We start from the raw sequence: 14099 nt of genomic DNA, 5'->3' as shown, positions 1-14099 counted from the left end.
TGAAAAATTTGAATATTGTGTAAAAGTACATTTTCTTGAAACGTTCATATATTTCTTGACACTTTCATATATTCAAGATACATTGGACATTCAGTGAATTATTCCAAACCTTTTTTTGTTAAAATATTACATTTTTATGGCATACAGCTCATGAATATCAAAGGTCCATATTTCAAAATATTACAATATTACACAAGAACACTCAAAACAAGGATTTATAATAGAGAAATGTCAACCTTCTGAAGTCAGAGTTGTGTGAAGTCCAGTGGGAAGTTTCCGAGGTCGGTTATGATTTGGGGTGCTAGGGCATCTGCAATGCTTTTTCACACAATATTCAAATTTTTCGAGAAGGATCTGTATGTGCAAATGGTAACAGTGACAAAAAAATACCCCCCAAAGGATGTGTGTGTTTGCGTGTTTGTGTGTCTCCATGCCTCAATACCCCCTGTCCTCCCAGCTCCTCTTCCCCAGTGGGTTTCGCTTGACTTGCAGCGTTTTCACAGCTGCTCTGAACAGTGCACTCCATTACACCTTAAATCACTTAAAGAGATCTGAAGCGCCCAAAAACTCCCTCTGCTGCTAATTCACCCTGACGGTGTGCATCATCCAGACTCTGGAGGAGGCAAGAGGAGCTAGTAAACACGGCAAGCTCTGATGAAAGCCGCACAAAGTCCAAAGCTGTCTTTATATCACGATCCATCGCTGCCCTGAACGCAAGCAATGGAGCACATTAAATCGAGCCACAAAAAAAAAATACTACCTATGAAACACACTGCTGTCTTCAAAGATATCACACAAAACAGTAGCACAGACAGGGATTATATTTTTCTGTGCTTTTTCTTGATGCTTGATGAGTATTTGGCAAGGATGTTTTGACAGAGGTGATTTCTCGGGCTTTTATTGGTCGCCCGGAGAAGCCAACAGAGATTAGGCTCAATAAATAAGTAGTGATCGGGGGGCCTTCTCCTGCGTTCGGTGGGCCCAGCCAGAGAGCAGGAGACACAGAGCCGTGACACACAGCTGCACAGCGCTATTGATTCTCCCTTGGTCTCCAGGCACCCTTCTCTCTCTCTCATTCAGGCTGCCTGCCAAGTGCCTCTGAACAGCGGCTCCTGCTCCCACAGTGTCTGCACGTCTGCTTAAGCACGATCAATGGGCCATCAACGGGGGAGAGAGGCAATGCCACTGTCTTTACTTCCACAGGGTGTGAGCGTGCCGAGGGAAATTGAAAAGATATGTAGTGGAAAGGCATCATGATGGCGCTACACTGCAAAGCATCAGCAGCTATCATAAGGATTGGATTGTTTTCAAAGCCTCGAATGGATGATCCAGCCAGCAGCCCCCCCCCCCCCCCCCCCCATTTAGATATATCTGTAAACAGCCTACGTGTTTGCCCATGTTTCAAAAGCAGCGCGCGCTTATATCAGGCTTGTAACCCTATATATACTGTATGTACACTATGCCAGGGGTATGTGCCTTTAAGTATGCCTTGAAGTTGTTTGGCGGGCTGCAGAGGGGTATTATGGGATATGCTTAGTGCGGTGTTCAGTGAGAGAAGAGTTGGCCATGCATTTGTACAAGCCGTGATTTCATTTTATTTGTTTACGAGTGATGCAGAAGATAGAACCCTGGCTGTTCACGTGTTTATTTGGAATATATTTTTGTTATTAAATCATCAGTTCTCCAGCACGGACTCCTTCTTGTTTTAGCATAGAACAAGTTAAGGATTACTCTGCAACGAAGAGGAGGAAGGTGGTTATAGGCTTTAAATACGCATTTACTGTACCACTCGCGGATCGATTTGTCTGCACACTTTGCCTTAAAAATGACCATCAGGGTCATCATCGCCGCCTGCTGTGAGATAAGCCCTGGAAGGTTACGAGAGGAGAGAACGTTTCTTCAGCTCTGTGTGTACAGCTGGAGTCCAGGGGACAATAACAACTATAATTCAGTCCCGATGCAATACATGGTGTTTGACCCATTTAGAATGGGTACACATTTTGTGTATCATTATTTTATGCTTTAACTATTGAAAAATAGCAGATATACAAGCTCACAGCGCGGCACCGAGTGCCGCGCTGCAAGCTTGTAGATCTGCTATTTTTGAAAAATCGTGAAAATAAGAATTTTGACCCGATTCTAGTGTCTTTTGAATCCTTCTAAGATTTTTTGAAAAACCTATGTTTCTATGTCAGCAATCTGGCCAGCCATCGTCAAAGAAAAGCTCCTTTTCACATAACTGGAGCTCAGTTAGTCTGTTCTTGAGAGACTACTATGTCAGTGGTTCTCAAACCTTTTCATGTGAAGGACCCCCAAAATTATATTCATTTGGCCACGGACCCCCATTTCAAAATATTTTATTCCAGGGACCACCCAGAAGCAAAATTTGAGTTACAAACGTTCGCTTTGAAAATACATAATATTCAAAGATTTGCACACATTTTCATGACTTTTTCAAAAATAGCAGATCTACAAGCTCACAGCGCGGCACTCGGTGCCGCGCTGTGAGCTTGTATATCTGCTACTCAACAGCCCGTGCCACTGTAAACCTTGCAGCCCAGGTAGCAAATCTGTCATGTTTGTGTGTTTTCGGGTGGAGTGATTGCCAAGGACATTTAGCTTTTTGTCCTCGCGTGGCAGAACATCCATCCATCTTAATCTGCATAATGGGGTCAAGAAATGCAGAGAGTGGTATCTTATTTTCCTCCAAAAAGCTAATGATAAAGCTAAAAACATGGTTATTGGGCTTTGAATCACAGCAGCTACCAAAAATCATATCGTCACTGTCGGGCAGAAACCTTGTATCTCCAAGTTTCAAATTGGTATGTTTTTTTCGTAAAGTAAAGCCCTTCTTCATCATACAAGGCCGTCGCACAAAAGTAGTGAAAACAGCCGATCTACAAGCACACAACGCCTCGCACCGCGAGTTTAGTTCATTTTTAAAATGATAAATACAAAACGAACGGTTTTGGACATACAAGGTTTCCACCTGACAACGACGATATTTGTGTTGCAGTATAGCTCCCGATAGCTAGACTGTGTGCATCACTGTTCATTATGCTCTCACGGGTCACTTCAAGGGTGACTGATAGTTCAACAAGTATTGAGTGAGAGTAAGAGGAGGCCTTTGCGTGCCATTAATAAGACAGCAAATCTGCTATCTCCATGGCAGGCTATACTGCAGCAAGCCAGATAAGGCTGACACTGGCCTCCATTGGATCTATAATAATAATGATTATTGTCCTCGCCAGACCGATAAGCCGAGAGGCAAAGACGAAGTTTTTAGCTCCTGTCCTCCTGTTTGTGTGTGACTGCGTTCAGCTAATCTCGGACACCACTCGACCGATCGTCAGGAAACTTTTAAATTAATGCAGACCTCCCAGTAGGCCAAGGAATACACTCCAGCCCAAGTGTTTCAAATCTGCCTCATGGTGGATGCTATACCAATTAATTTTGTTATGTTCTGGCCTATAACTCTTAACAGTAGGTGATACAATCAAAGATTCCCCCCCGGATTCTTTGGATCGTGACACAACTCACCATATAGGCCATGCCCGTTTTCCCCTAGCTAGCTAGATTTTCAGCCATTCTGCATTTTCATCAGAACACTTTTTTGTACTGGTTCTACAGACTTTGTCTCTCTCAACACTATTCTGCTATGTTCACTTCTCTCACTCTGTGCTTCAGTTCCAGGCTGTTGTATAATTACACTGCCGTTACCTCTGTCACACAACTGGAGGTGCTTTGGCACTAAGTTGGGTTAGGGTTATGGATTAACCTTAGCCCTAACCCTTACCCTGACTTAACCAGGAATTTCAAATTGATTTCTTTGTTCCACCTCCCGTTGCGTAACGGAGGGTAAGGGCAGTGTAATTACAGTACACAACCGAGTGAGAAAAGAGAACAATATTATAGCAGAATAGAGGTGAGGTGTTGCGCAACACTGTGACAAAAGCCGCTTTTCAATTAGCATTGAGTCATGAGCGTGGCTGCCCCTATAGTTACTGTTACTGGCACTTTTCTGACACACCTCGTATGGGTGTTCCGCAATTAGCAAGAAGGGCCATTTTACAAAACAAAAATTCACTGACGCCGATATGGAGCTCCACAAATGCTACAAATGTCACTATTGCACCCACCAATTGTGGGGTGACCATACTGTAGCTAAATGCATGCTTGCCTGGCAAGCAGAAGGTCCCAGCTTTGATTCTTGGTCCTGCAATGTGTCGAGGTCCTGAGCAAGACACCAGTGGTAATAAATGTGTGAGTGGGGGCATACTGTATTTCACTAAATATATCATGATCACAACATCCAATCTGGAATCAATTCTGTTTAGAGGGCATTGGAAAAGTTGAAATGTATGTCAAACGCTACTTCCCCACAAAGTTTCCTTGTGTCCTGCCCGCTGCAACCCACAACTGAGAAAACCCTGCATGGGTAGGCCATCCAGCCTGGCGAAGACCTGCACTCTGAGGAGCCCTATTTTTTAATAGTTAACCCATTCAGAACGGGAACACATTATTGTGTATCATTATTTTATGCTTTAACTATTGAAAAATAGCAGATATACAAGCTCACAGCGCGGCACCAAGTGCCGCGCTGCAAGCTTGTAGATCTGCTATTTTTGAAAAATTGTGAAAATTAGAATTTTGACCCGATTCTATAAGTGTCTTTTGAATCCTTCTAAGGTTTTTGAAAAACCTATGTTTCTATGTCAGCGATCTGGCTATAGCCATCGTCAAAAAAAAGGTCCTTTTCACTTAACTGGAGCTCAGTTAGTCTGTTCTTGAGAGACTACTATGTCAGTGGTTCTCAAACCATTTCATGTGAAGGACCCCCAAAATGATATGTATTTGACCACAGACCCCCATCTCAAAATATTTAGTTCCAGGGACCACCCATGAAGCAAAATTTGAGTTACAAACGTTCGCTTTGAAAATACATAATATTCAAAGATTTGCACACATTTTCACGACTTTTTTCAAAAATAGCAGATCTACAAGCTCGCAGCGCGGCACTCAGTGCCTAAATTGAATAAGACGTTTGTAGAATATCCTGAGGCAAAGTTGGAGAGTACTGTATGTAAAGTGCAAAGGCACGAAATAATTGTATCAACAAGCAGTTAGACTCCATCCAATATTCCATTTAGGCCAACTCAGCTAAATTCACCAACCATATTGGCCTGCCAGCAGATAAAGAACACCGCTGTAATAGAAAAAGCAAGTTACCAGCTGAATGCAATAATGAGTGTTTAATTTGTGTCTTGTAGGAACGAAGCAAAGTCCTTCATCACTCAAGACATTGATGAGCAAATCATGCCACTACTGACTGAACTAATGACAATTCACCGATTATACCCAAGTTCTGTATACCAAATTATGGTAGAATTTTATATGGTGAGCTTATTAGTCATGATAAGCCATTAAAGGGCGGCAGATGGTGGCTCTTTTGTAGACCTGATGGCTAGCCAGCTGCTAACAGTGCAGCTACGATGGATAGAGTTATGGGAGGGAAGAAAAACAGGTATTCTAATTTCAGCCCCAAAATAATGAAGAAGTGTTGACGCCTGCATTATGCATACAAATTAAACCAACTTGTAAAACAGATTTGTGATGTGTCAAGAGTTGCCATGTCTTTTTCACTTGTTATTTCTCTCACACTCACACAGATATACCCACTCACACACCACACACTCACGCACACGCACACGCACACGCGCACACACACACACACACACACACACACACACACACACACACACACACACACACACACACACATATGCGCTCTCTCTCTCTATTTTGGTCTTTCTCTCACACATACTCTCACTCAAGCACGCACGCGCGCGCGCATACACACACACACGCACGCACGCACACACACACACACACACACACACACACACACACACACACAGGCACTCTCTCTCTATTTCTGTCTCTCTCTCTCTCTCTCACACACACACACACACACACACACACACACACACACACACACACACACACACACAGGCACTCTCTCTCTATTTCTGTCTCTCTCTCACCAACACACACGCAAGCATGTACGTGTGGGCACACACACACACACACACACACACACACACACACACACACACACACACCACGCAAATGCATCAAAGCCAGCAACAAGATTTTCTGATGTATTAACTCTGACTTTGATATATTAAAAGTATAACGTTATTTCAGTGGACTACATTCACATGTGTGAACCATGAAGGCGTACAGACAGTCTGAAATGAGTATAGCCTAGGCTCAATTCAAATGCACAGCTGTGATCAAAGCAAGCAACCAGAGTACTTTTCTACACATAATTTGAAACGGGATTACTTTATCTTCCCTCAGTGTAATTGACTTATTATGACTTCAAAACTGGGGCCGTTGAGTGGTGTTTATTCAGAGGCGTCAATTGGGTAGGGCAAGGTATGGCAACTGCCGTACCTTGGCTACAGGGGAAAAATAAAATGTACTTCTTAAAACCAGTAAGACTCCCTAATCGGGAGATAAGCGACCGTTGGTCGCTTATCTCCTGTCACACTGCTGACATCAGTATGACATCACACCGTACACAAATGACCCTTATATAAGACCGGCATTATCTACCGACAGATTAGTAACAAGATGTCAAAATCATTGAAGGTTTACCCTACTAACCAACTGTTTACCATAGCAACCATGTTTTTTACCTTAGCAACCAACTGTTTACCCTAGCAACCAACTTTTTACCACAGCAACCATGTTTTTTTTACCCTAGCAACCAACTGTTTACCCTAGCAACCAATTGTTTACCATAGCAACCATGTTTTCTTACCCTAGCAACCAACTGTTTACCCTAGCAACCAACTGTTTACCATAGCAACCATGTTTTTTACAGGGCCTGGGATTGATGACATCAGAAATCTCCATATATGGGCATGAAAGGGATTTTGTTTCTGGAAATATGTCTGTGGGGTGCCACATTTGGAATAAAACACTTACATCACACATCTGGATATCCATACAGCCCATCTAGTTTGCCTGTGTCCATTTATGCCCATATATCTGATGACATTGGGACAATGATCTCCATATATGGGCATAAAACTTATGTTAATTAGTAAAGCCTGGGGATCTCCATATATGGGCATGAGGGGTACCCTAAAAGGGCATCATCTGGGAATAGCAAATATAGTTATCCTAGAAAGTGAAAATCTTACATCAAAGGCCATAACTACCTACCTACCACCATACTGCATTCCTCATTAAACTACCTACCAGTAAGATGCCTAAGGGAGAAAAGCAAAGGGCGAGGTTGCACCATTTCTTGGTCTTCTGGCCAGTGATGTATATCGGACCATTTAACCATATATGGAGACATCTGGTACCCAAAGATATTCACAGATATGGGCTTAATATTGATGACATAAGGGATCTCCATATATGGGCGTAAAAGGGATTTGGTTCCCCTGGCATCACAGGGATCTCCATATATGGGCATAAAATGGATTTGGTTACCCTGGCAACACGGGGATCTCCATATCTCCATATATGGGCATAAAAGGGATTTGGTTCCCCTGGCATCACAGGGATCTCCATATATGGGCATAAAAGGGATTTGGTTCCCCTGACATTACAGTGATGTCAGTGGCTGGTTCTACAGAGGGGATCTCCATTTATGGGCATAAAAGGGAATGTATGTATGATGATGTCAGATATCATAGACGTCATAGGACTTTCACATAACGAATAACTGAGTAAGCATGTAAACCCGTAAAATCTATATTTGGGCATGGCTGATTTATGACCTCATCATGATGACACGAGCAAACACAGCTGAATTGTATAAATGATCAGTGCAGAAACCAACAGAAGTATTTGACCAAGACTCTTCGATTTAAACATCAACAAAGGTGTGACGTTTGTTGATGGTCACGTGTGACGTGTGACGGACGGACGGACGGACGGACGGACGGTGGAGGTTTTCATAGTAAACTGCTCCCTGACGGTCGCAATAAATTCATCATGCCTGTTAAGGCATGTTGCCATACCTTATGTTGCTACGGTATGGCAACATGACTGGCGAGGCGCGTGTGCAAGACACCAGTCATAGTTGCCATGTACACACTAAAAACTGCTGGGTAGATTCATCTACCCAAAATCTGAGTAAAAAATGGTTTACCCATTATGGGTTATTATAATGGTGTTTGTTGCGACCGTCAGGGAGCAGTTTACTATGAAAACCTCCACCGGCCGTCCGTCCGTCCGTCCGTCACGTCACACGTCACACCTTTGTTTGTGTACGGTGTGATGTCATATATCTTCAGTATGACATCACACCACATGTGTAAACAAACCTTTGTGTACGTTGCTGTGGCAACAGTCTGTTGTTGCTGGTCTGTTAGTGTACGTTAGCAACCACCTTAGCAACCATGGTTTTACCCTAGCAACCAACTGTTTACCCTAGCAACCAACTGTTTACCATAGCAACCATGTTTTTTTTACCCTAGCAACCAACTGGGCATAAAAGGGATTCTGTTAGGGATCTCCATATATGGGCATAAAAGGGATTCTGTTAGGGATCTCCATATATGGGCATAAAAGGGATTCTGTTAGGGATCTCCATATATGGGCATAAAAGGGATTCTGTTAGGGATCTCTATATATGGGCATAAAAGGGATTCTGTTAGCTGTTAGTGATCTCCATATATGGGCATAAAAGGGATGCTGTTAGGGATCTCCATATATGGGCATAAAAGGGATTCTGTTAGGGATCTCCATATATGGGCATGAAAGGGATTCTGTTAGGGATCTCCATATATGGGCATAAAATGGATTGTATCCCAGATGATGCCCTGTTAGGAGATCCACACTAACAGAATCCATATATGGTCCTACCGACAGCTGCTATAAGCCAACCCTGGCGATAAGGTCTGAGTCGAAGAAATGCTTCTTTCCTGGCAAGAATTGCCCCTTTATACTGTAGGGCTCGTTTGTGTATTGTATCTCCATATATGGAGACATAAGTTGCTCATGCCCAAATATGGGCTGGTGAGGTCAGACTTAGTGTGATGCGTAGGTTATCTCCATATATGGAGATTCAACTTCAATGAGTAACCATGGCAAACTGTCAACTGCCCGTATGTCTTGATAATTGGTAAAACAAACTTTTGGCCTATTTGTGGAGATAAGCGACCAACGGTCGCTTATCTCCCGATTAGGGAGTCTTACTGGTATGTATAATGGGTTGTTTTGTACAGCTCATACATTACCCAGCTGCTGAGTAAAATTGTTTTACTCAGTATGGGTAGTTTTAAACTTAAGCTGGTCACCTGGTATGCAAAGCATGCTGGGAAAAGCATTTCTCTAGGTTTTCAGGGATATTTTCTAAGCTTTTGGTAGCTAAAAATGCTAAATGTATCATATCCATGTGTCTGCCTTGGCAAGCTGACTGTCATATGTCAGAATTTCATTTGTCAGTTTTTGAGCCAAAACCCTAACCGTAACTGCTAGGCTGCTAGCTTATGCTTGAGCTCCCTCCCCCTACTGTTCTGAAAGAGAAGAATTTGAGGTTATTATGTTGATCTACTTTAAACTTCTCTGATTATAGCTTTTCAACATTGTTGCATAATTTACAATTATGTACCTTTATGTTGATATTGCTATACTTGGAACAAATTATCTGAGAAAAAAACCCTGAAACAAATCTTATCTTATGTTAATGTTAAATAATATAAGCATGGTCATTTACGATGAGTAAAATATACTTCCCACATGTGGATAAAATATATACTAAATAATAGTGGTTGACCCAGAGTGAGTAAAAAATTCTACACAGATGTGGTAGAATATCTTACTACGGTGCTGGGTAGAAAGGACCTACCCATTTTGCTGTGTAAGATTTACTACTGTTGGGTAGGTCCAATAGTTACCCAGGGGTGGGTTATAATACAACCCAGATCGGGTTATTTTCAACCCAGCCGTTGTTAGTGTGTACCTTAGCTTTTGCCGAACTGATGCCACTGGTGTTATTCAGAGGTGCAAATCAATGTAGAATATGAACGTAAGATGAGGGAAATGTTGACTGTGGGTTGTAAGTTGTAATTAATTAAATTAATTCATTAAATCAAGTTTGTCATGCCACTTTGGCACATAACCAGCCATCACTGAAGGGTGCTGTTCTTCTGTAAAGACGAGCCAAAGTGGCCGGTGAATCCATCAGTCACTGTCAGTGGTGTAAAGTAACTAAGTACATTTACGTACATGTACTAAGTACTGTAGGCTTACTTAAAGGGGCACTCCACCACTTTTCAACCTATGTTCATATAATTGGTCCTCACTCAAAAATAGCTTTTTTTTTTCTTTTTCTTTTTTTTTCTCAGAGGAGGGCTTTGGGCAGGTCAGAAACCCATCGTCTTGTGACATCATCGATTGCCAATCCAGCTTATAGAAACTGCAGGCTTTCTATTCCTGAAAAGTTGCAATTTTAAAGTGGAGGCCATTGTTCTCGCGATAATAAAAATCTTTTTTTTTTCAAAAATATATTATTATTATTATTTTTTTGGGAAAATGATGATGTCACAAGACGATGGATTCTGAACTTCCCACAGCTCTCCTAGGAGACTTGGACTGAGTAGAAAAAAATTGTGATATTTTATCATGAACATTAGTGAGGATCTATTATATGAAGACAGGTTGAAAAGTGGTGAACTACTCCTTTAAGTACAATTTTGAGGTGTTTGTACTTTACTGGAGTGGAGTATTTCCAATTTCCAATACTTTTACTTCTACTCCACTACATCACAGAGGCAAATTTTGTACTACATTTATTTGAAAACTTCAGGTAGTTACTAGATAGATTTTGATTAATATTACAAAACACACATTAACCACTTCAGCTCTGTATACATTTTGGCCATTTGAAAATAGACGATCTACAAGCTAACAATGTGTTGCAATGGACACATTGTGAGCTTGTAGATCTGATATATTCAAAAGCTTTGTATACATTTGAAAACTTGAAATGGGACTAATTCGTTCTCCTGCTATAGGCCTTAAAGGAGTGCAAATCCCTAGCCTCCTTCAAAATCGGTCTGAAAAGTCAACTTCAAAAGGCTGCTATTCGAAACTCATAATAAACTAAGCCCATTCCTATCTTCCTTTGTCAGTATTCACTTTATTACTATTATTTCTTTGTATGACTGCTTTTTATTTTCTCCCCTTTTGTTACTGACATTTCCCTAAAGTACTGTGTCCTATCCGTCTGTCATTCAAAGTTATATGAGATAGGCCTACATAAAGTGGTTCCTGTGTAAATAAGCCGAAAAGCTTACTAGGATCTCTTTTTAGTTGACCTTGCTCCAGTCATAAAACTGTACCTGTACCTATAGCCTACAACTTCTAATACATTCTTCAATCAAAAAAACATTCTGCACAACGAGTAGCCTACTTTTACTTTGGGTACTTTAAGTACATGTTGATACCAATACTTTTGTACTTTTACTCAAGTAACATTTTGAATTCCAGACGTTTACTTGTAACAGAGTAGGCCTACATCTACATTGCAGTATTGATACTTTTTACTATAAAATAGTAGGCTACTCTACTTTTTCCACCACTGGTGGCAGGTGAATCAATCCATGCAACGAATAAAGTTGGTTTCCTGCTGCAATGAATGAGCAGCGCGCACACACAAGTATTTATTTTCCCTCGAATCCTTTTTATTTTCAGCAGTGGCGTCAGTTCAGCAAAAGCTAAGGTATGGTAACATGACTGGTGTCTTCAAGACATGACTGGTGTCTTCAAGACACCAGTCATGTTGCCATACCTTAGCAACAGACACAATGAAAAGTACATTTTATTATTTCCCCTGTAGCCAAGGTATAGCGGCTGCCATAGCTTGCCATACCCAATTGACGCCTCTGATTTTCAGCACCCTGGAGAGCGTAACCGAACCGGCAGCGCAGGAATGCAGAGAAAACTAGTGAACAAATAAACTGGCATGCGAGCAACAGAGCTCTGCGCCTGAGTGCGCTCGTCAATATAAATTAATTTAAAATAATTGTCTTAACCGCGGTTAATTATTTTATGCTGCATCGGCACTTTGCAGCCTATATGAGCATGAAATTAGCATTCAAATATTTACACCCTGTTGAAAGGACGACAGGCAGCGACAGTGCATGGGGGACTGAGTGGGGAGACACTGGAGAGGGAGAGAGGGGGGGAAATGCATTTGGTTTGATAGGCTACCCCCCATTAATTTAATCAGCACACTTATGGATAAAACACTATGTTTTAAAATGGCCTTTAAACGCATTGCGGTGGAACTTTCCCAGCAGATTTAGTTGACGATGATGTAGAATATAAAGGGCCGTATACGTTTGGCCAAAGGGAAACAGTTTGGTCAGGTGCAGGTATATTGGCTATCATTCATGTTGTACATTTACACTATAACATTGGTTCTCGCATTTTAATCGTTATTATTGTATTTCAAAGACCCCCATAACTCAGTCATATGGCCAAATGGATCTACGGGTCTCAGAGTTACAGGCCTGTGAGGGTCCATTTGGAACCCCAGCTCAAGGAACCCCAAGGGTCCCCGGGCCCCACTTTGAGAACCGCTGCACTAGAATCATCCTCAGTCATAGCATAGGCCAGTATTAGCATAGGCCAGCATAGAACCAGTGGTTCTCAAAGTGGATTCCATGCAGGGACTGTCTGTGGGTTCCTTTAGGCCCTAAATGAACCCCCTAAAGTTTAGGGGGTCTAAATTGACCCATAGAAGTCTGTAACTCTGACAGTGTACAAATGGAACCAAATGAACCCTGACGGGTTCATTTGGTTCCATTTGTACACTGTCAGAGTTAAGGGGAAGACCTTGAAATGTGAAAGCTTGAGAAACACTAGCCTATAGACACTCCCGGGTGTAAACGACTGGCTCATTCATGTTGGTGCAACACAGCCTATACAACACAAACCAAGCACATACCCAAGCGTTGTCATGGTGACGATGGTGTACCAGAAGGACGCGGGGATGCTGGTGAACTTGGTGGCCGTGGAGCCCTTCTCGGCGTAGAACATGACGGTGGCGAAGATGATGATGGCCATGGTGAGCGAGAAGAGCAGGAAGCCCAGCTCCGAGGCGCAGCTCTTCAGGGTGTACCCGAGGATGCGCAGGCCCGCCGAGTGCCGCGAGAACTTAAAAATCCTGAAGACGCGGAAGACGCGCAGCGTGACGAAGGCGCCGCTCACCTGGTCGTTGTCCGACATGACCAGGCCGATGTAGTAGGGCATGATGGCCACCACGTCGATCACCGACATCACGCTCTTGACGAACTTCCAGCGGCTGGGCGCGGCGAGCAGGCGCAGGATGTACTCGCAGGTGAAGATCATGACGCAGGCGGTGTCCAGGCAGAAAAAGGCCAGCGCGTAGCGCTCGCCGCAGGAGAGCTCCTTGGAGCGGTTGACCAGCAGCCCGCACGGCACCGTCTCCACCACGTTGGCACCCACCGATACGGCGATGAAAAAGCCGGTGACATAGTAAAAGACCAGGGCCATGGTGCTCGTGTGGGGGTTCTCGAACGCGCGCCACAGGTACTCCCGCGAGGACATGTTGGGGGGCGGCGCGTCTTTGTTGCCGTCCATCTCCTCGTCGTCCTGGAGCCGCTCCACGTTCTCGCGCCGCCGGTCCTTGTATTCCTCATAGCAGCAGTCTCCGATGATCTCGGGGATTATTCCGAAAAAGGCGAGCTCCTCGTCGTACGCGGCGATGCACTCTTGGCGCGGGTAGTGCAGCTTCCCGGTGCGGTAGAAATTGAGGATGTGTCTGAAGATGTCGGGGTCGCGGTCGAAGAAGTACTCGTTGGTCTCCTCGTGGAAGAAGAAGTCTCTCTCCGTGCTCCCCAGCAACGTGTCCGGGTACCTCTCCAGGGTGTTCCGCCACGTCTGAAAGCGGTTCCCGCTCACGTTGAGGATGATGAGCCCGTCCTGCGCTTTCCTCTTCTCTTTGGGAGGGATGGGCATGGGGGCACTGGCCACGGGCATCCATCCTATGGCCGCCGCGCGGGCAAAGGGGAGCCACGCCGCTACACCTGCCATGCTGACCT

At 43.5% G+C, this 14099-nt stretch overlaps 1 protein-coding gene across 1 annotated transcript in view; it reads right to left on the bottom strand.

Moving 5' to 3' along the window:
* LOC308293501 (A-type voltage-gated potassium channel KCND2-like) overlaps positions 1-14091 on the bottom strand; it is a gene marked incomplete at both ends in the record, with an annotated part of 81909 nt that extends 67818 nt beyond the window's left edge. Inside the window, one exon of the mRNA XM_080736064.1 lies at positions 12983-14091. Coding sequence (XP_080592190.1) covers positions 12983-14091 — 1109 coding nt within the window. The remainder of the gene's footprint in view (positions 1-12982) is intronic.
* Between the last annotated feature and the right edge of the window lie 8 nt (positions 14092-14099).

Source organism: Nannobrachium achirus (genome assembly GCF_963921795.1).
Source record: "Nannobrachium achirus genome assembly, chromosome: 11".
Classification (NCBI taxonomy): domain Eukaryota; kingdom Metazoa; phylum Chordata; class Actinopteri; order Myctophiformes; family Myctophidae; genus Nannobrachium; species Nannobrachium achirus.
This window is presented reverse-complemented; position numbering and strand designations above follow the sequence as displayed.